This window comes from Crinia signifera, chromosome 5 (genome assembly GCF_055691185.1).
Source record: "Crinia signifera chromosome 5, ASM5569118v1, whole genome shotgun sequence".
NCBI lineage: Eukaryota > Metazoa > Chordata > Amphibia > Anura > Myobatrachidae > Crinia > Crinia signifera.
Window position 1 is genome coordinate 38,031,309 of NC_139221.1, and position 23,034 is coordinate 38,054,342.

The following is a 23,034-nucleotide window of genomic DNA, read 5'->3' on the forward strand; positions in this document are numbered from 1 at the left end:
CCCATTTACCCCCCTGTATGCTACCCTGTCCACAAGAGGACCCCATACACCTCCTGTATTCTACCTTGTCCACAAGAGGACCCCATACACCTCCTGTATTCTACACTGTCCACAAGAGGACCCCATACACCCAATGTATTCTACACTGTCCAAAAGAGGGCCCCATACACCCCTGTATTCTACACTGTCCACAAGTGGACCCCATACACCTTCTGTATTCTTCACTGTCCACAAGAGGGCCCCTTACACCCCTATATTCTACACTGTCCACAAGAGGGCCCCATACAGATACACCTTCTGTATTCTACACTGTCGACAAGAGGACCCCGGCCCATTTACCCCCCTGTATTTTACCCTTTCCACAAGAGGACCCCATACACCTCCTGTATTCTACCTTGTCCACAAAAGGACCCCATACACCTCCTGTATTCTACCTTGTCCACAAGAGGACCCCATACACCCACTGTATTCTACACTGTCCACAAGAGGGCCCCATACACCTCTGTATTCTACACTGTCCACAAGTGGACCCCATACACCTCCTGTATTCTACACTGTCCACAAGAGGGCCCCTTACACCCCTGTATTCTACACTGTCCACAAGAGGGCCCCATACACCCCTGTATTCTACACTGTCCACAAGTGGACCCCATACACCCCTGTATTCTACACTGTCCACAAGAGGGCCCCACACACCTCCCCTAGTACGCCCCCGGTAGAACCAACTAGGCTCCCCCTCATTGTACCTGACCAGCTGCAGACAGTAGGGAGAGGCCTGGTCGCTCTTCCCCCGGGCACAGTGTGGGGTGACCGGTGACCGGCAGCGCAGCAGCAGCCTCATCGCCATGACAATGTCACCCCCAGTGCGGGGGTGTGGCCTGGGCTAGGCTCACTATTGGTGGGGAAAGTTTGGAGCGTGCACCCGGCACGTCATCGCTCCGCGCCACTGTTGTTGTCACGTGACTGCCAGTGTGGTTTGTGCGACCGTCAGCCGTGCGGTGTGTTATATCCAACCGTGGTGCAGTGTTCAGCCGCTGTGTGTAGCCCCCGGTGTCATTGTGTGGCGGAGGTGAGCGTACATCGTGTATGTGTGCGGTGTGACAGCAGCATGGCATGTGTCATATATACAGGGGAACATATAATATTCGTGTGACGTGCCGCTTCCTTAAAATGTACATACCTCCCTTCATACCCTGTACATGCCTGCCTGTCTCCCTTCATACCCTGTACATGCCTGCCTGTCTCCCTTCATACCCTCTCTCTTCATATCGTATACATGCGTTTCCCTATCTCTGTGTGCTTTTCTCAATACATACCATGTACATCCCTGCCTGTCTCCTTACATACCATTCTTGTCCGTCTCCCTACTTACCGTGTACATGCCTGTCTTTCTACATACCATGTGCTTGCATGTCCCTATCTTCTAGTACATACTCTCTACATGCCTGCCTGTCTCCCTCCCTCCATGCCTTGTAAATGTGTTCCCTTGTCTTCCTATATACCCACTGTATGCTTGCCTGCCTGTCACGCAACATATCCTCTGCATACATGTCTCTGTCTCCCTACATACCGTAGAAATTTTTGCCTCTCTCACTACATAGCCTCTGCATGCGTGCCCATCTCCCAACATACCCAGCACATGTGTGCCTGCCTGTCTCCCTACGTACCCTTTGCATGAGTTTTCCAGCTTTCCTGCATACCATGTATGCCCTGTGGATGCCTGGCCGTCTCCCTACATGCCCTGTGGATTCATGACTGGCTCCTTCTAAACCGTGTACATGTCTTGCTACATAACCTGTACATGCCTGCTCCTGTCTCTCTACATATCAGTTACATGTGTGCCTGTCTGTCTACATATAGGTATATAAAAAAAAATTATTCTACCTGTCTCAACATACTTTGTACATGATTGTGTGTCTTTGTAAAAACCATGTACAAGAGTGCCTACAGGATTGTGTGTCTTCTTACATACTGCATACATGAGTGCCTGTGTGCACATCTTCCTGTATACCACGTACATGTGTATGCTGGGTCCCTCACGAGGGAGAATAGGTCCTGTCAGTTAGTGTAATGACAGTTGGAATTCCGGTACCCCTTTTGAGCAGTGTGTTATTGTTGATTAACATAATAAGAGTCCTGCATGTACATTGTATAGTCAGTATTCAATGGTCAATGCAAGTATTGTTTGCTTTTCATTACGGAATTGCACTTTATGCTTAAAACTTACTGCTTTACTTAAAGATACCACAGCCCAAATGAAAAAGAAAAATGCAGCAAACGAGAAGGTGCAGGCGAAGAAGATGAGTGCGGAAGCTGCAGACAGAGAGGCTGCGACTTCCAGCCGCCCGTGCACGCCTCCGCAGACATCGTGGTTTGAGTTCTTGTTGGACGAAACTTTGCTAGAGAGTCACCTACAGAAGTCTTCTCCAGGTACCAACACTTGGCCTAGTTTTAAATGCCCAGTTCATGGTTAATTGAAATGAGTGTTTGAGTACTGAATTGATCCCAAAAAACTCACCATCTCCTTCAAGCTATCACAAGTTGAACGTCCCCTTGTCCTTGGTCCTGCACGGTCTGTCCTGTTATAGTAATGTTTGTATTTATGCTATGGGGTCGATCCTATTAACCCCGAAGGCCCATACATACGTAGCTCTGTGTGTATGGGCGATCTCTGCTAACCAGTGTTCTCTGGTTAGAACAATGGTGGTGTAACTACATGTAGTCAAGATCTGAACTGGTGGTGGTGACATGGTCGTCATCGCTATGGGGCAAACACACGGAGCAATCCATGCTTAACACACGGAGCAATCCATGATTAATTTCTAAGCAATCAAGTCAGATCGCCTAGAAAATAGGCTATCACCCCTTTGGAAGACCCCTTAAATCTAGTGTGTAAGTGTGTGCATGTACCTGGGCAGAATACATGGGCTAAGTGGTTCTTATCTGCCGTCAAATTCTGTTTCTTTGTTACTTGGTTTTTAAATGGTTTGTTCTTGCTTTGTGCTTTTACACACTACATTGCTTTTTTCTCAGTGTAACATTAAGGCGTGTTTGACCTGTTGTCCATTCAGTTGGTGATTGTGATGTCTCCTGTCCTTGTTAGATCCTCCTCCTGTTCAGCTGATTATCCAGTTTCTAGAACAGGCTTCCAAGCCCACCGTGAATGAGCAGAACCAGGTGCAGCCCCCTTCTGACAACCGGAGGAACCGCACCCTGAAACTGTTGGCACTGAAAGTGGCCGCTCATTTAAAATGGGATCTTGATGTGCTGGAGAAAAGGTAAGAGTGCAGCGCTCATTAATCCATCTTCCCAACATTACCACAGCTGACATATCTCTGTATCAGTTACTATTGATGATCATTAGTCCATCCGCCTTCCTTCTTACACCTCTCATCGCTGAGCATTGGCATATTCCTGGGCCCCGGTTTTAGATGTGGAGTGGGAGACAGCAAATAGGATGAGGATTTGCTGCACAGGAACCTCACAAATATTTATGCTGCCTGAGGTTTACATCTGGTGACCCGGGTGTTAAACATTATCTGTCATTCAATTGTCCTAAAGACCTAAATACCTGATAAAGTGTCATGAGTGCACAATGCAGTGTAGTGTTCTGATAGAATGCGGCAGATCATTTCTGCCTGGTTACAGTGGACATCCAATCTCCTTCCTTAGAATTACACAGAGCACTTTCACTTTCCTTATTGGTGTTGAGGAGCAATGTGGCAGCTAATTTTGCTTTCACATCGCAAAACCTGCTTAGACCCGGTATTTAAAACGTTTCTTAAAACGGGTCAAAGCAAGTTAAACCCCCTACACATTGCATGTTGTAAACGGTAATATACCGTTTAATTACCATTTTTGTACCTTTCACATTGAACCGTTTCACCCATTGAAAACCGCCATGGTGAAATAGTTTATAGAAATAGTTTGGTGCCCCCCCTTGCTGGCTGTCAGATAGCAGTGATCACTGAGGTCCCGCCCCCTGCATATCTAAAAGTATGCACAGAGCTGGACCCGCTCATTAAATATGCACGGAGCTGGACCAGCTCAGTGTTCAATGCTGCCTGGGTACTAAATACCAGTTCTGATCCGTTCACACTGCATAGTAAACAGGTCTGAACTGTGAAGGATCCTTCTTTTAAACTGATTTCAAATACCGGTTTTCTAGAACTGGTAAACTCAATCTGGAGCTTTCACACTGCAGCTATAACCGTTTCAAAACGTGTTAAAACCGGCAATATAGCTGCGGTGTGAAAGAAGTATTACAAACAAAAACTTTATTTAAAACAATTGAGTGCCTTAATCTGCCACTAGGTGGAGATAAACCTTAAAGTAAATGTAAAAATAAGCGTTCTTGCCTAATGAGATGTATATGTGGATGACATTTTGGTAAATGATGAAATCTGTATACATGAGCGCATGCTGACATTGTTTTATCCTGTGTTAGTTTATCGGTCCCTGTCCTGAACATGCTTCTGAATGAGTTGCTGTGTGTGAGCAAAGTGCCCCCTGGAACAAAGCACGTAGACCTGGACCTAGCAAGCTTGCCTCCAACCACAGCCATGGCTGTCATGCTGTACAACAGATGGTAAGATAAAACTATTATACAAAGCCATATCCACCGCTGTACATTAGGCCTAATGATGGCGAGCACGATAATAATTTCAGTGTTACTTAATTTTTGGTCTAGATAAAGCAGAATCCCAATTTAGTAACCTAAACTAAATGTCTTGGGTAATGGAAATTGATGATGTCCTCATTCCATAGGACTTGTCCATTGTTAGCCAATATTGAATGTCTTATGTAATATACGTCCACTAATTGCTTTTAAATTCAACTGGAAAATACTCCTCATTTTCCAGGCATATTTGGCTTCAGCCTGCACAGATCAGTCAGATCCATGCAGACTTCAGTGTAGGGGGAAAAAAAAATTTGATTAAACCAATAATTTTATAAACCTGGCGTGGGGTCCCCCACCGCCGTAATCATCCCTAGGGTCAAAGAGCCGTTCCTGGTTTTAAAAATTCAGTGGGCAAACAACTAGAGGATCCCCAACATTTTTAAAATCAGCACCAGGCTCAAGTGCCGTTCTGGTTCCCAAAATACGGAGTATAAAATGACTAGGGGTCCCCCGTATTTTGAGAACCAGCACCGGACCCAAGTTCCTCTGGCCAAACCAATATCCCCCTGACCGGTCAGCGCGAGGGACCTCCAGGCTTAACTCTGCCCGGGCTGAAGCCTGGGGCTGTCCTGGGTGCCCCAGGGTGGTGGGCACCGGGCTGATCGCATTGTAAAAAATAGATGAAAACTATTGTTGTGGAACTATGAGTTCCAGCAAGCCTGCACTGCATGCAGGGACTTGGAAAAAAGTCCTAGCATTAAAGGGTCTGCTGGTACTTGTAGTTCCACAACCTTACAAATGTTAGCTTGTGTTTACATCTGTGGCTCCGGAGTGATGTCCGCTCATGATTGTCTGGTGGGCGAGTCTAATCCCCAGTCTGTGGGTGGAGCCACTTATGTAAACACAAGCGCCGCTGCATGTGGAGCCAGAGAAGCACAGAAGACTGCAGGTGAGTTCCCCTGTTGATGTTCCTCTTTTTTGTCCTATGGCACTCCAGCCTCTGTCAGTTCCCTGCAGCATAGTGGTATAAAAGGAGTAGCAGTCACATTTACTGGAATACAGTCCCCCTACAGACTTCTCCCATTTAGGATGTGGATCTCTGTACTGTGCACGGGCTAATTGATTTGTCAAGGATGTTGCAGTAAAGTAGAAATGGGGCACTATCACCCATTAAATGGAATCCACAAAGTACCTGTGGCAGAGTTGTTCCTACACCTGGAAATGGAATAGCTAAAAGCCTACTAAGTTAAAAATATAAAAGGACTCCTTAAATATGCGCATTAACACTGCAACTATAGACACTTAGGAAATGCTGACATGTAATTAATTATTGGACAATTAAACTTCGTTTAGGAAACAATTTTGTTTGGTACTTCTGTATTATCTGGGCTCCCATGTTAAATGCACCCCATTTTTTCATACCCCTACTATCCAACTACGCATGGAGTTGATTTTATATAGTGTGGCGAGCGCAGCGAGCCACCGTGCCCGAAGCGTGGCGAGCGCAGCGGTCCCATAAGAAAAACGGGAGCCCAGATATTACATAAGTACCGATTTATGTTTTTTAATTTTTTTTCTTGTGATTGTTTGTTTTTTTTATAAATAAGGAATACCATTGCATGCACGAAGGATCGTAAAGCGACTGTATGTAACAGCTGCACTGTCTATACGTAGTTCAGTTTATAACGTGATATTTTCGGTTACAGGGCTATTCGTACAATCGTACAGAGCAGCTTTCATGTGAAGCCAGTGAAACAGGGTCCTCTGCAGCCAAATGTGTAAGTAACTGCGATGGATCCGTCACCTAATTCTGGGAGCTTGTGTTATGCGTTGTGCTGATACTCTCCGGATCTCTTTCCCTCTCTCCTCTTTCTAAAGGTCCATACACACTGGGTGATTTGTATTGTTTCTATTAAAAAATAAATATAAGGCGCTGACCATCCGGCAGGGCACTTTTTTCAATTGGGAGGGCCCATTTTATATAAGAAATTTTACATTAGAAACATAAAAAAAAGTATAAAACATTGCACCAGGATTACGCCCATTACATATTGTCATACTCTGCTATGCCCATTACATATTCTGTTGTAATGCCTCTTACACATTATACCACGCACCATAATGCCCATTACACACACCAAAAGTTCTCAGCAGCATGTCAGCGCAGTAGGGGGCAGCGTAAGGGCACAGGGTACCACACATAAAAAGGTTCATTTTGAGGTTTTAAAAATGGGCAAGGTGCGGCACCCTGCAAAAGAAGCTTAGAGTGAACACTATATGTGTTACTGTGTGCACATGCTGACGCTCTGCCTTGCATTAGGGTGAGCAATGTCTGAGAGGCATTTAGAAGTATGACTGCTTCTTTAAAACCACCTGTACATGATTGGTTGTGCTCAAACCGGTCTCTGTTCTTTTTAACAGAATGAATCAAATGCAACAAGAAAAGGAGCTCACCGAAAATATTTTGAAAGTGGTAGGTGTGTCTGCCTCCGTGGTAGACTGTGATCTTCATATGGTATCAAGTCTCAGTCAAGCATTGACAATATGTCTAAAAAAAAAAAAAATATATATATATATATATATATATATATCACCTGCTCAGTCTTCTACCAGTAGGAGGCAGAATAGTGCTGGATGTATTAATTGTATACAGGTTTAACAGCTATATGTAAAATCATTTGAGGTCCTGTTAGATTTCAAAGTCTTACTAAAGAATCAGATGTAACATTTTCTACTGACTTTTGGGAATAGATCTGTGTTTCGCTACTGGCAAATCCATTGAGTTTACAATGACAGCGGGGTTGCGAGTGGGGTGGTTTCTAAGTGTGATGTGCGATTGGGCCTCCATTACCCAAGGTTTTTGGCCAGGGCAGCAGGGGTAGCCACTGCATGTAGGGTATTGTACCTACGTACTTTTGGTAGGTGGCCAAGCAGCTTTCATAGTGTTCATGCATCACCTGCATCTTTCAAAACCCATGCAATGGAATTCCTCTTCCCTGTCTGAGGTGTTGCTTCTAACACAGTTTGGTCTGCATTTCAGCGCTGAAATACAGACTTCACTGTGCTAGATTCACCTCTGCAGAAGGTGACTCCCCAGACAGGGAAGAGGAACTGCATGGGTTTTGGGAGATGAAGGGTGCTCGAATGTACACTAGCTTTAAGTAATTTTATTGGGGCTTCTAAATCTAAAATATTACATGACTTATTCCAAAGAATGGCTATTAGCAAGCAGAAGATATGGGAATAAGCTTTAATTGTAGGGTCTAGTGGGAATGTCTACAGATGATAATTGTATTCCTTGTGTAGTCTCGCTTCTCTTATGTTATCCAATACATAGCCACTGGGTAAGAAAACATAGGGCGCTATTCAATCCCAGCCGCTATTTCCGACACGCCCACTTTCCGACACTCAACAGCCGGGGCATTGAATTCTGACTGTTGAGTTACAGTCAAGCTGAGCAAAAACGGACAAGGATTTTGACTGTCGGGATGTTCCGAAAGTCGTAATACTGGATTGAATACCACCGATAATCTAGTTTTTTTTTGTTTTTCTTTTTTGCATGGACTCTCTACACGTGTTACTATAATGCTCTTCCTTTTTCTGTAGCTCAAAGAACAGGCAGAAGACTCAATCACGGTGCTAGAGGAAGCAATTAAACTGAAGAAAGCCTTTTATGTTCACACCATGAGGACGTTGGATCTGTTGGTGGTGGAGCCTGGAATTGTGAATGGGGAGACGGAGAGTTCTACCGCCGGGTTAATAATCAGTTTTGATGAATTGCGATGTCAGGTAATAATGATCAGAGTCCTTTCACTTATGATGTGAGGGGGATTTTCTTGTCTGTTATTTAAAGATGCAATTTGTCTGCATTTATACAGATCTTTGTCAGTTATTACATTTAAATGACAATGACGATCATAAATAAAAGGTAACAAATAGTAAAAGTAATTCTGCACTCAAAAAGTGCCAAAATGTCCTGGAACAGTAGACTAGCATGGTTCCTGTTTAAATCCTGATGTATATTTAATTGTAAGAAACTGCTGTGAAAGTTTTCTGGCCAAGTTATCAAGTTGGTATGAATCGCAATGTTTTGGTGTATGGGCTACATTGCTTTTTGTACTAAAAAGTCAAATGATGATACCATTTATTTTTTTGTGGTAAAATGGTCCTAATTTGTCTACTTTACCATTGTCTTTACTGGGCACACCAGAACATGCAAAGGAATCATACAGGTTTAAAGCACTAAAAAACCTATTTGGCCAGTCTAATGTTGTCTATGAAGTGTTGCGTTCTGTAAAGACATGCCCTAGATACAGGAGGGCAGTAATCTGTTGGGGTATTGGTGTTATGGGTTACGGTCAATATGCCAGCGATCAGAATCCCGACGGACGAAATACCGACGCCGGAATACCAACCGCCGCAATGCCGGCACTTTGTCCCTCTTTGGGTGCCCACGACACCCATAGAGGAAGAATAAAATAGTGTGACGAGTGTAGCGAGGCACCGGGCCAACTGCGTGGCGAGCACAGCGAGCCCGCAAGGGGGGGGCAATCCACGGCCCCCCCTTGGTGGCATTTCGGCGGTCGGGATTCCAACCGCCGGGATTTCATACCGTGTTATACTGTTACATGAGGAAAGGCCCAGCATTATATTATATATTATCTTTATAATATATTATATAACCGCACTTGCAGAACCCACATTACATGACATCCACCATCTAAGGGGATATCATATTATCCCCAATGCCACTTCTGCCGATAAAACGGGTGGATATCGATGGTCATTATCACGGCATCCAACCAGCGGCTGTTTTTTTAATTGGCCAAAATGGGCCCACAATGCATCAAAACCACATGAGCTCAGGGAATGTGCCAGCGGCTGCTTATCAGAGATTACGCTTTGTGTGCCTTATAAGAGCAGGTATCAGGAGAAGGGACGCCGGCATCAGGGCTAATAGGAAATCCCCTGGTGTACTTATTAGCAGTGGCGAATTACCGCTGCTAATAGGATATCCCCCATACTGTGTGTGAGCAATGCAGAGTCTGTTCTATACTACTGTTAAGCATTCTCACCTTTACGTTTAGGGGACAGGACAACCCATCCCATCCTAAACTCACAAATTTGTCTCAAATAACAAAATCTAGAATTACCAGCTGAGGTACCCGGCATTGCTCGGGTTTGGTTGTGCAATTAGCATTTCTTGAACTTTATCCTTCTCTTGTTTTAAGCTTGACAGCTCTTCCAACAGACGCAGGAGTTGGCTGCCTTGTGCCATTTTTTGTTGATGGCTTGTAGCCATGATCCCCAGACATTCTCTGAGCAGCAATCTTCTTCTTTTTTTTCAATGTGTCCCTTTTTCTGTATTTGTAGCCTTTTGTAATTTTGGGGGGGTGTTTTTGAATTGTGTAGAAAAAAAAAAACTGTCCACTCCAATAGGCATGCCAGACCATTTGCCATCCCTCTTTGAAGTTCTCATCCAAATCCACCCAGCGAAAGGCTTAACATGCACCCCATGGTGTGCCCGGCATACACCTCTCTGTGGTTGGCTCCCGGATCTGACCACATTATTTTTTTTTCTTAAACCCCTACCTGTTATGCAACTTTGCCATATCTTGTTTCCCTGGCCATTTTTGGGCCTCTGGGACCCCCACAGGATCAGGATTGGCTGTGAACCTAATATAGACCCAATCAATCCACCTCGCGTTGGTGTCATCCAAATCGGTCTAATGGAGCCCATACACGGTCCGTTGTGTACGGCTCCGTTCTGTACTATGCGATGCGCGCTCCCACGCATCACATAGTACGGTACAAAAAGTATGTGCTGCACATACTTTTTGTACTAGTTACACGTCGGATCGGATCGCAGTGCATGCACTAGGGATGCGATCCGATCCGATGTGTACTATTTAAGTCCCAAACTGATCCGTTAAACGGACCGTGTATGGGCTGCTTAACAGTGTCCGAATGCATACCAGACAAACAAATAAACAGACAACAAATATGTAAGAGATCAGTTGATATCTGCTGGGTGTAGTGACTGAACCTCTGGAAATGAGTGTCCAATTCAGTTTAGAAACTTCCTGGAGAGACCTGATGTTTAACTGCCAAGGCTTCTTCCTAAGCTATATCCTATGTACATTGGGCTGAGATCCTTTATTCAGGCCTGCCAATCATGTGACTCTTCGGAACATTGAATTGCCTCACACAGCAGTAAGAGCATATATAGCCTTTAGCTTTTACTTAGCATATTACTAGCATTTTAGCATTACTTGTGCTTCTCTACCATGCAGGTGTGCTACGACCTAGGGGCTCTCTACTTTCAACAAGGACCCACCAACGCACTGAGTTATGAAAAGGCCCGAGACCACTTCTTTACCACCAAACAACTGGTTTCAAAGGTAATTGAGTTGGGGTTTTCCTTCCGCTGTAAACCAGATAGTGTTGTTTGGTCCTTGTTCTGATGCGCACACAGGTGAGAGCGTGCACAGTGTCACATGATCTCAATCTCTCCAATTCTCAGATTGGCGCAGTCTCCACCCACTGCACAGTAGATGAAAGGCGGTTGGCCGGGTATTGCCAGGCATGCAGTGTTCTTGCCCCATCAAATGTGGTTGCCCAGCAATCCACAATGTATAGTCAGATCCATAACTTTATGAAGACTGGAAATTACCAGGTACAGTGGAAAATGTGAAATATCTGATGGCTTATACTTGCCATAAAATAGGGTAAATATTTGATTTCATATTCTGGAATTACTTGGTAAAATATTCCGGCATAAAGTGGGCATTTATTGGGCATTTATTGGGCTCTTGTCTTTGTTTTCTAAAGGGAATATTGAGTATCTTCCATGAAGATAACGTGAATGGTAACTTACCAGATCAGTTCAGGCAGTCTGTCCTGAGGGAGCTCTTCCAGAAAGTGCAACAGGGGTAAGTTTGTGTGTTCTCCGGGGGTTAGGGATGTGTAGAAGAGGGGGCTGATTCGTAGGGGTAAATTTACTAAAATGGGAGTTTTACTAAAGATTGCCCATTGCAACCAATCAGATTCTACTTCATATTTGCTTAGCACAGGGGTGGCCAAACCAGTCCTCAAGATCTACCAACAGTTCATGTATATCAGGCAATATGTGGATCTATAGTAGGAATGAATGCAGCATGTCTGAAAATGTGACAGTTAGTAATGACTACAGCTGTGCACCAGCTCGGTGACCTGGGACATGTGACAGTTAGTAATGACTACAGCTGTGCACCAGCTAGGTGACCTGGGAAATGTGACAGTTAGTAATGATTAAAGCAGTGCACCAGCTAGGTGACCTGGGAAATGTGACAGTTAGTAATGATTAAAGCAGTGCACCAGCTAGGTGACCTGGGAAATGTGACAGTTAATAATGATTAAAGCAGTGCACCAGCTAGGCATACCTCCCAACATGACCCATTCCAGGAGGGACAAAATGCTCTGCTCCTGTACTTCCTTGCCATTGGCAGTTTCAGAGGTGGTCCAAAGTTCAGATAGGGGAGCCACACATTGAGTCCTAGACTGTGGTGTTTGGGGTGGCTGTTGGTGCAGCTCCCCTATCTGAATTTTGGACTGTGCTGCAGCCCTGCAACTCTGCAACTGCCCCTGGCATGAAAGTCCAGGAACAGAGCATCTTGTCCCTCCTAGAATGGGTCATGTTGGGAGGTATGAGCTAGGTGATTTGAAAAACATTGACTGTTCGTAGATCTTGTGGACTGGTTTGGCCACCCCTGGCTTAGCACCTTCTAGAAGATAATATACATAATCTGATTGGTTGCTATGGGCAACATCCCATCTTCTGTAACTCCTATCTTTTTACACCTTAGTTGGGAGCATAGCATAGAGAGAAAGTCACTTTGTGCCTCCGAAAAAAGCCATATTTCAATGCAAGGGGACCAAATACTTTTTGCATGCAGGGTAAATACTTCCCGCTTCTGCATGTAGTCCAAAGAGGCAGTTTAGATTTTAGTTTGGACATGCCCCTCCTAAATCTGTCTCTCTCTCTGCCCATTTTACAACCAGGTGCAGTGATTTTTATTTGTTTTGCTTTTTATGTGCACCCAACTGAGAATCAGAACCTTAATACTCCTGGTCAATCTTTCCTGCTTTATATTTTCTTTATTATATTCAAAATGTGTTGTGCTACAATATCTGGCTGATGGTGTTGACTGATTTATTTATTATCTAGTCCATGGTTTTATACATGTCTTCACCAAGTATTTCTATGCTCTTTCATCTTATCTGGGGGACACTGGATACCTTGGGGTGTAGGGTGGTGTTCAGGCACAAGTGCAATGTTAAACTTGTTTGTGGGCTGTCTCCTCCCCTCTACATGCCATGGTGCAAATCACCTTTGTTTCATACTGCCCAAGGGAATTGGAATCATTTTACCTCAGGACATGGATGGATGATTCCCTTCCATAAGTCTAACTATGTCCAATCACACCACATGATATACTTGGGTCTTCTTTGACACAGACCTCGTAAGGTATTACTGCTGAAGTACAAGATCTTTGCCATCCAGAGGCAGGTTCGTGACCTACTTATTATCAGGAGGGTGACTCTGTTGCTGTGCATGATCTTGGTGGGCAGGATGGCAACTTGCTTCAAAGCAATTCCGTATGCATGCTTCCACTTGTATACTTTTCCGCACAACTTCTTGCCCGCTTGTACATACCCCAACTTAACAACTGAAGTGTTTCAGGTGTGGTACATAGCTTGTCAGTCCTTGCTGTCTTACCTCCGCAAATGCAACCTGAAACAGGGTCAGCCTTTGAAGTGATAATGGACCATCGTGACCACCTTGGCCTGCAGGGCTGGGATGCAGTGATGTGGGATCTTCATCTCCAAGGGGTTTGGACTCTGGAAGATGTTCAGTTAATGTCTTTTAAGTCTTTTCCTCCAGACACTGTCTGGCCTTCATGGATGGCAGCTCCAAGATTCAGCCTGACAATGCCAAGGTCATGGCTTACATCAACCAAAAAGGTGAAATACGCAGAAACAGGTGGTTGGTGGCAATAGTAAAGATGCGGAAAAGCATGTGCCAGTGATATCTGCAGCCTTCCTCCCAGATGTTATCAAATGGGAAATAGATTTTTTTAAATGGCAGAAGGTTCATCCTGCGGAGTGATGGCGTCTGCCAGAAGTGGTCTCTGATGGCATTTTGACGCCACATGATGTCACTCTGACAAAAGTGCTTTGGGGATCCAAACGCAATCATGTTGGATGCAATGACTATCTCCTGTAAATTCAGCATAATATATGATTCCGCTGCTACTTTGCATGCTGAAAAAGTCAATGGCCAAGGGAGTTGCTGCCATTCTGGTGTCTCCAAACCTGGCCAAAGCTGGTATGCAGACATCCTAAGCATGGCGGCAGATCGTCCTTGGCAACAGCCCATTCAACTAGAACTGCTCTCCATGCTTTTCCATCAGGGGTTGGCTATGACAACATGGCTCTCCGAGCTAAGGGCCTCACTGATCAGGGCGTTCAGACCAGGATAAAGGCCAGAAAAATCACCCTCGGCTACAAATTATCATTTGTTTTGTAGTTGGAGACAGTTATGGGGTGGTGGTGGATTTTTGTGCGCATTCATAGCTGATTATGCTTCCTTTAAGGGACATCTTTGGAACAACCCCATGGTGTCCATTGTCCCCCAGATAAGTCAGTGAAAATAAAGGCCCCTATACATTAGGCCGACTTATCACATGAAGTTCCCAGGGAGCTGCAGGCGGAGGGCTGAGGGGCTGTTCGTGGAGGGCAGTGGGCGGTGAATGTGACGAGGGGACTAGAGCGCCGGATAGGGGAAGCCAGGCAGCCAGCACTCAGCGATTGGCTGAGAGAGCGCTCTCAGCCAATCACTGGCTGCCCATTCATTTGTATGGTTTTTTTTTGTTTTTTGTTTTTCTATGTGCTCCCACCGCTGGGATTCATGTACCTGGCACTCGATGCGTTCACCGCCCACTGCCTGCTGCGTGCCCTGCATGGCTCCAGGCTGCACATAAGATTTACCAAATCTTATCTGCAGCGCATCCAACCTCCCATCTCCAACCCGATGCGCACGGGACCGCGCATCGGGTCAGACAGGATGTCTGTACATCCGATTTCATGGCCCGATCCATCCGAATCGGGTGAAATCGGGCCTAAATCACATAGTGTATCTAACTCTCTGCACATGTTACATCTGCCCCACACGTAGTGCATATGGTTTTGTCCATTAGAGAGTGCATTTGCCTTTGCGAGTGATCCAGAATTATCCCCCTACGTGTTTTATCTTTAACTCTTATGCCCTTATAGAGACAAAGGTGATTTGTGCTATGGGATGTAGAACGAGTTTAAGTGTTGTGTCTGCTCCTTGAACAGCCCCTGTTACGTCCCCTATTATCCACTGTCCAGATGGATTTATAGGAATGGATTTAATGCTCCACAGCTGAGCAATATGTATCTGGGGACAATACAGGGCTGTGCACATCTCAGTCATATCTCTGTTTGCAGCTAAATGGCTGGAAACCCATGTCTCTGTAATTATTGCTAATGTTATCTGTATCCCGTTCCGGTGGCATGGTGTGCAGCGGCTACAGATGTAGAACTCTGTATGTATAACGGTCTGAAACTTGCTCCACTTGTTCCATTTCCCCACAGCAATGACGCTCTAACAGAGATCTGTTTTAAAGTCTGTGCTTGCAATACGGTGCATGACATTCTACATGGACGACCCGTCAGCGTGCAGTTTAACCGGCTCTTCATGAAGCCTAGCAATGAGAAAATAGACTACCTTCTGGAGGTAAAGCAGGGCTTGTAATCACTATGAGGATTCTGGGAATACTTCTCAGTGTGCGGAATAGGAAAGAATCCTAATGCAGTAATGGAAAGTCTTCTGCCTGCGCTGTTTCGTTTTGCAGGAGCAACTGAGTAATGCTCATAATCTATACAGTATAATGCATGTGCAGGGTATCCTACCGTACGGTATCGTGCATGTGCAGGGTATCCTATCATACGGTATCGTGCATTTGCAGGGTATCCTATCATACGGTATCGTGCATTTGCAGGGTATCCTATCATACGGTATCGTGCATGTGCAGGGTATCCTATCATACGGTATTGTGCATGTGCAGGGTATCCTATCATACGGTATTGTGCATGTGCAGGGTATCCTATCATACGGCATCGTGCATGTGCAGGGTATCCTATCATACGGCATCGTGCATGTGCAGGGTATCCTATCATACGGTATCGTGCATGTGCGGGGTATCGTGCATGTGCGGGGTATCCTATCATACGGTATCGTGCATGTGCGGGGTATCCTATCGTACGGTATCGTGCATGTGCGGGGTATCCTATCGTACGGTATCGTGCATGTGCGGGGTATCCTATCATACGGTATCGTGCATGTGCGGGGTATCCTATCATACGGTATCGTGCATGTGCAGGGTATCCTATCATACGGCATAGTGCATGTGCAGGGTATCCTATCATACCGTATTGTGCATATGCAGGGTATCCTACTATACAGTATCGTGCATGTGCAGGGTATCCTACATACGGTATCGTGCATGCGCAGGGTATCCTATCATACCGTATTGTGCATGTGCAGGGTATACTATCGTACGGTATCATGCATGTGCAGGGTATCCTACTGTACGGTATCTTGCATGCACACATTACTTACAAACTACTACACACACACAGCTTTTAATTTGCCAGGGCAGGTACCATGTGTTGGGGAGCAGGCATTACAGAGATACCGCTAGAGAAATGTAACCATATGCCGTGACATTGTTGCTCCTACCTCACCTCTACGTTATGTAGCAACCGCACCCTAGGTAGTTCTGTGAATACACCGTTTTAGCATGTGAGTGGCATTTATGTGTCTGTGTGATATGCGTGTATGTTAGCATAGTTAAGCACAGGCACAACTATAGTGGGTACAAGGGTTCCTTTTCTATGGGACGCAGAGCCTTATGGGGAGTCTGGACCCAGGTTATAAAGCTGCCTACCAATTTACTTGATGTGCCTGCTAAGCAATTGGGCCGGATGCATTGCTTAGCCTGATTTGTGTGACATTATATGATCAGCGAGGAGTAGATGCTATAATGGCAGGGGTTGCCCTGTAATGAGAGCGGATTTGAACTAGAGCGCATGTGAACACTGGATACACACCATACATATCTGTCCAATGACAATTGACCATTTTCTCAAAAACACTGGAAAACAATCAAAAATGAACAGATTAGGCACATTGGTTAAGTCCATTTCATTTAACAAATCTACCCAAATGACCATTTTTGGGGGTCATTTTTCAGATTTTGGCAGCTTTTGCTCCCATTACCAGGCTTTCACACCAACCACAGAGATTGGACAGATCCTCTATAGCAGGCATGTCCAACGTTGGCCCTCCAGATGTTTTGAAACTACACATCCCAGCATGCTTTGCAATAATTTTTGCATTCTCTAATGGCAAAACTGTGGCAAAGCATGCTGGGATGTGTAGTTTCACAACATCTGGAGGGCCAACATTGGACATGCCTGCTCTATAGTGTGAGTCTATCATAATGTGGCATAGTATGAACAGATGGCACTGTAATGTAATGTGGTATAGTATGAACAGGTACCACTGTAATGTTGCATAGTATGAACAGATAGCACTGTAATGTGGTATAGTATGAACAGGTAGCACTGTAATGTTGCATAGTATGAACTGGGAACACTGTTTGTCATAATGAGAAACGGTAATACTGTGCGGTATAATGTGTACTGGCAGCCTTACAATAGGAATTTGTGTACACCAGGGCACTACTACAGTTCATAAAATAAACTGGGGCACTACTATGGTTCAGAGAATAAACTACGGCACTGTTTTGGGGCATACAATTATTAATTGCTGCAGAATGGAACTCTCAAGGCACTTTGGGACAGGGGCCACTTCTATATGTTGCTATGGGGCCCACAAAGTTCTAGTTAAGCCCCTGTGTTTAAGTAATGGATTGGCCTACAATACAGGAGCTGAACAAACCATTCTGTCCATGAACATTTCATCCGTTCCTGTTCTGTAGGTCTGTACCAAGTCCCTGAAGTATGAGGAGGCCTCAGAGTCACAAAGACGAACAGTAGCGGCATTTCTAAAGTAAGTTCTTGGATACGTTTGGAGATTATAATGAAAGCTCTTATTGTTGCCGTGTTCTCTGACTATAATAAGGAGCCGGTTCCGATTCATACAGGGGATGGCATGCAACGTCGGGTGCTGCAGAGAAATCAGAGCTCTTTATCTCCAGTATCCGATGACCGTACGGTCTATCCAGAGCTTGTCCGACAGTGGAGCTTTGTGACAATGGGCTGATTCAGACCCGTTAGCACAAGTCTCAATTTGGCTCCGTTCCCGATGTCGGGGGAGTGCGTATGCGTATACCTCAGGAGCGAACACCTTCGTGGGCATTCACCTATTGATAGACATGCAGAGGGCGGTGGCCGGAGTCCAACCAGTGTTTTATGGGTTCTGTCCACAAAAAATTTGGACATGCCCCTAGAAACACTGGGCCCATACCCTTGCGAACACAGGCGTGCCCATGCCTGCTCGGTGCAGGCAGATGACGTCAGCGTCCGCCCCAAAATTGCAGAGGGAGGATAAATCCATTCGATGGTGATCGATTATCGAATGATTTTTCCTCTATGCAGCTGCATGCGAGCGGATGTGTAAACAGATAGAAATAAACTGGTAGTTGGATGTCACGCTGCACAGTATAATGCAGAGTCTCTAATCCTGGAGCCAAACAGGGTGTGTTAAAGGTGGAAACGGATAGGTTAGATGACAGCAGTATCTGTCCAATCACAGCGGTCTCCCTACAGTGTAGTCCTCTAACATTCTTTACTGTATTGTAAAGGGAAGACCAAAGATGCGCCTGTGCTTAGCTGCTATAGAGGCAGGGAGTGTCCTACACAGGGGTGGGCAGGGATCCGGCTGGTGTACCAGAGTCCCAGCTTCTGCAGACATGTGATAGGTTTTCCTTTGTTTTCAGGAACCTGTGCCTCAGCATTGAAGACCTGCAGCTTGTGTTCATGATTTCCACTCATGAGCTGTTTATGAAGCTGCTTACAGACGAAGACAGAATGATGCTGATTGATCAGATTAGAAAGAGAACCTCGCACACAAATCTCTGTACTAAACCTGTGACGGCCTTCTATGACATACCAGGTCAGCTGCACTGTCCACCCCCAAATTTACCTTTTCAGATAATAATAATGACAACATGCCATGGAAGTGTTAGTGACTCCACTTACTGGCACCTTCTCCAGGTATCTCCAAAAATGGCCAGTCATATTCCAAGGCAGCATTTGTAACTTTAATCGTGTCTGGTATTTAAATGGCGTAATACAGTATTATTATTATTATTATAATTTTATTTATAAGGCGCCACAAGTGTTTCGCAGCTGTACTGCATTTACTTACAGATCACACGCAGATATATGTAACACACCTGCTAGCACCATCGCTAGTTTAGCCCTAGCCTTAATCCAGCCGTACACTGAATTAGGGTTATTCAGATCCAGCTGATGCATGGAAACTCTGTACGTTTTATAGCTGAGTTTATGGAAAGGAGCGATAATAATTTAGCGCCAGAACCAGAGAGCAATTGATTTGACCAAATCTATTTTTTCACGGGGATATCCAATTATTCGTGGCTAATGGATCCCTCTGGGGTTCTCCAATTAACCCTTCTAGCCAGCACCTATTGGAGATTAGGCACGTGAAGCAAATTTGCCCTGATAACCAGCACTAGGAGGACCCGTTTGCAGCAATAACACATGGATCTGGACATTTATTATGTATTCCCATGTGTTTTCCCTCCGAAAAGGGTCATTTTTGGGGGGTTGGAAAAAAACTAAAATCACTATAATATCTGGGTTTTTCAGCCAGAAAAGTTCGGACACATGCGAGGGGCTATGTAAGTGTACACTTCCCCCACCTGCCGCAGTGGGAGGGTGGTGGATGTTCAGACAGGCATTGTTTTACCTGTTCGCTAGTAGTTCTGAATCAGGCCCCAAGTGTCAAAATGGACAAGACCATTGTCGCCAAAAGTTTTTGTTTTTTTGGGTAATATATTGTATGTTTAGCAATATGTAACCAGCATTCGTAAAACATGTATAACCTGGTGTGCTGGCTTTGCCCCCCACGCTTTGAGCAAGGCCACTCTTCCCAGTCGTAGGGCCAGATTCTCTAAGCTTCAACAGTGATAAAATAGAGAGTAATAAACAGCCAGCCAATCAGCTCCTGCCTGACATTTTTCAAACATAGTCTGTAACATGGCAGGTAGGAGCTGATTGGCTGGCTGTTTATCACTCTCCATTGTATCCCTTTTGAAGCTTAGAGAATCTGGTCCGTAGTCTGTGTGGGTCGTAAAAAAAAGCAATGTTGGAAAATCCGAATGCATGTTGGCCTATTTGACTGTCTCTCCATCATCCGGATCCCATTATTTACAGGTCACTGTTTTGAGCAAAGTGTATGCAGTCATTGGGTGTCATTCATTCATTGTGATCATTTATTTGTTAAATGCTGTTTTAGCTTCTGCCACCGTTAACATTGGTCAGCTAGAGCACCAGCTCATCCTCACCGTGGATCCCTGGAGAATCCGACAGATCCTCATAGAACTGCACGGCATGACCTCGGACAGCCAGTACTGGACTGTGTCTAGCAAGGTACTGCTAATGTTTCCCTATCATGTGATCCTTGTGATTTTAAGGTAACCTACTAAATGTGTTTTTTGTGTTTCAGTGGGAATTGCCATCCATCTACGCTGGAATAATCCTGGCAATTAAAGATAATCTGACAAAGGATCTGGTCTACATCCTATTGGCCAAAGCTTTACACTGCAGCGCAATCAAAGTGAGTATCGCATAGTTCTGTATGATTGGTTTCCCAGATAGTGGAGGAGGGTGTGGCTTCAAGGATAGACCATGCATATAGATAGTCAATTGATGAACACCAGATGGTCAAGAGAGTACGTCAAATGGGTCAGATGGTCAACCGTTAAATTGTTTACCTAGATTTAGGGCACCAGGTTCAGAAGGTCCCTTCCGCAGCCTAACCTTCCGCTAAGTGCTGACCATCCCTTTCCTCAGCCTACCACTGTCCGCCAAGTGACTAACCCTCAACCTTGAAAAAAACATTGTTGACCTATTGCCTACCGACAATCCGGTGTTTATTATTATTTATTTATTAACAGTTTCTTATATAGCGCAGCATATTCCGTTGCGGTGTTGACCTATGGACTTTCTTATCTAGCACCCAATGGGGTATTGTGTTAGCCACTGGTGAGAACAGGGGAAAGGGTCAAGACTAACTTCTAATTCAAGCAACAAATTTTTTTTTCTTAAGGGACAAATGTATCAATCTTCAAAAAAAAGTGATAACATGGAGAGTGATAAACAGCCAGCCAATCAGCTCCTAACTGACTGGGTTTTAAAAAAAAAAAGACAGGTAGGAGCTGATTGGCTTGTTTATCACTCTCCATTTGATCACTTTTTGAAGTATTCCTGGTTAGGATTTCACCTTGTTTCTATTACCCCTTTTACACCGCCGCAAAACCCTGGGTCTTCAGCGGGTCAGACCCGGGTCAGCGGCTGTGTAAATGGGAAACGCTGTATCCCTTTACACGGGACTTCTACCCAGGTCCTGACCTGGGTGGAACACTGCTAGGACCTGGTGTAAAGGGCGGTGTAAATGGGTACGCTGGGTCATTTGACCCCACTGCCATTTACATCAATGGGGGACGTGCAAACTGCGGACCGCAGGTTGGACGGGGGCACAGGCAGCGGAGGTGGTGAATGGAGGCCTGTGTGCGGCATCCATTCACCTCCCAGACAAGGGCTGGGGGGTGCACGGGGGCTGGGGGCAGCCCAGCAGCTTACCTTAGTGCTGGGCTTGCCCCCAGCACAGCGCTCCGGGTCCCGGCGGCGGCGATCGGCGCTTGGAGATGACGTCATCTCCAAGCGGCCGGGGAGGATGCGGCGGTGGTGTAAATGGGAGCAAACGCCGGGTCGCACCCGGCTAGAAGCGGGGATCAAAAACCCGGGTGCGACCCGGCGTTTTTGGTATAAAAGGGGTATATGATTGTGCTGATATATTTGCCCAAACAGTGTCCTTCTGCCTTGTCTTTCAAAAACCGCAGAGCTCTAATATCAATCTTTTGATGCTACTTCATCAAAAAAAAAAATCTTTTTGAAATGATGTAATGAAATATTACGCAGGAGTGTGACATCATTTGGGGGGGTGATATCCTGAGGTACAACAGGACAGGCAAAGAGGTAGCAGGTGCTTATAGTCTGCACAGAGGGTTAGCATGAAGCGGTGTGCAGCATTAGCATTACACAATTTGAAGGAAAGAAAAGTTTCCGTTTCCAGTCTCTCTGTTCTAACTAGGCAGATTCAGGCTGTTGATCACCTGTTCTGTTACACAGGACCTTCCTCATGCCAAACAGCTGCTCACAGCCTGCCTGGAACTAGTGACGGAATTCTCTCCCAAGCTGCGGCAGGTTGTTTTCAACGAGATGCTGCTATTGGACATATACACCCATGAGGCGGGGCCTGGTGTCAATGGTGAACGCCCACAAGCGGAGCTGATCAGCAGAGTACGGGGGTATCTGGAAATGAGGGTTCCTGGTAAGAGATTTGCCTTTGATTATCTGCATACCCCTAAAGCTTCTACAACTGACTAGTGCATTGTACCAATGGCTTTATATGACATTATCAAGGCAGATACTTTCACGTATGAAGGATAAGGCGATTTACATTTCCCTCTGCAGAGGTCTGACTCACAGCTGCTCAGAATCTACATGTAGCAGCCTCCTATGAGGCGGTAGAAGAGAGACTAAAGCACATTTAGATGGAAATAATTAATAGTATATTATTCTGCACAGTAATACAATAATACACAGCTTTTTATTCAATTGTCTTCTCCTGTAAGCAACCGCTATCAAAATAATTTAAGCCCAGGTTATGACAATCCCTGCCCTGATACCCAAATCACGTGACATACTGACAACCTATGCCCCTTTCACGTCGCACTTATAGCCTGGGTTACCACCGAGTCAGGTTGAGGTACAGAATGAAAGCACCTAAGTGATTAACCCAGGTTGAGCAGTCCAGCAATTCAGCCCAGGTTAAACATGTCGCCCTGTGTATAATGGTCCCATACATTACGGCAACTTCTCCCCTTGGAAATGTCGCATGCAATCAGGGCTGTGGAGTCGGTAGATAAATGTCCCGACTCCGACTTCTCGTACCTCTGACCCCGACTCCTCGACTCCGACTCCTCTGTATTAATATGTGAATGTATTTGATACATTCCTTGCACCACACTTAAAACCTAGGATCGACAGTTTCTTCCAGAAACATGTACACA

General features: G+C 45.2%; 2 protein-coding genes across 2 annotated transcripts in view; one reads left to right on the forward strand and one right to left on the reverse strand.

The window, feature by feature from the left end:
* NDUFAF6 (NADH:ubiquinone oxidoreductase complex assembly factor 6) overlaps positions 1-908 on the reverse strand; it is a 30,290-nt gene extending 29,382 nt beyond the window's left edge. The window contains exon 1 of the mRNA XM_083187030.1: positions 747-908. Within this exon, the coding sequence (XP_083043156.1) occupies positions 747-847 (101 nt within the window). The 5' untranslated portion in view covers positions 848-908. The remainder of the gene's footprint in view (positions 1-746) is intronic.
* Positions 767-23,034, forward strand: part of INTS8 (integrator complex subunit 8) — a 57,103-nt gene continuing 34,835 nt past the window's right edge. The window contains exons 1-16 of the mRNA XM_083187026.1: positions 767-1,069; positions 2,242-2,430; positions 3,104-3,278; positions 4,448-4,588; positions 6,328-6,399; positions 7,043-7,094; positions 8,228-8,410; positions 10,915-11,022; positions 11,145-11,297; positions 11,453-11,553; positions 15,281-15,422; positions 17,692-17,762; positions 18,652-18,827; positions 20,196-20,329; positions 20,406-20,516; positions 22,091-22,292. Of these exons, the coding sequence (XP_083043152.1) occupies positions 2,256-2,430; positions 3,104-3,278; positions 4,448-4,588; positions 6,328-6,399; positions 7,043-7,094; positions 8,228-8,410; positions 10,915-11,022; positions 11,145-11,297; positions 11,453-11,553; positions 15,281-15,422; positions 17,692-17,762; positions 18,652-18,827; positions 20,196-20,329; positions 20,406-20,516; positions 22,091-22,292 (1,996 nt within the window). The 5' untranslated portion in view covers positions 767-1,069; positions 2,242-2,255. The remainder of the gene's footprint in view (positions 1,070-2,241; positions 2,431-3,103; positions 3,279-4,447; positions 4,589-6,327; positions 6,400-7,042; positions 7,095-8,227; positions 8,411-10,914; positions 11,023-11,144; positions 11,298-11,452; positions 11,554-15,280; positions 15,423-17,691; positions 17,763-18,651; positions 18,828-20,195; positions 20,330-20,405; positions 20,517-22,090; positions 22,293-23,034) is intronic.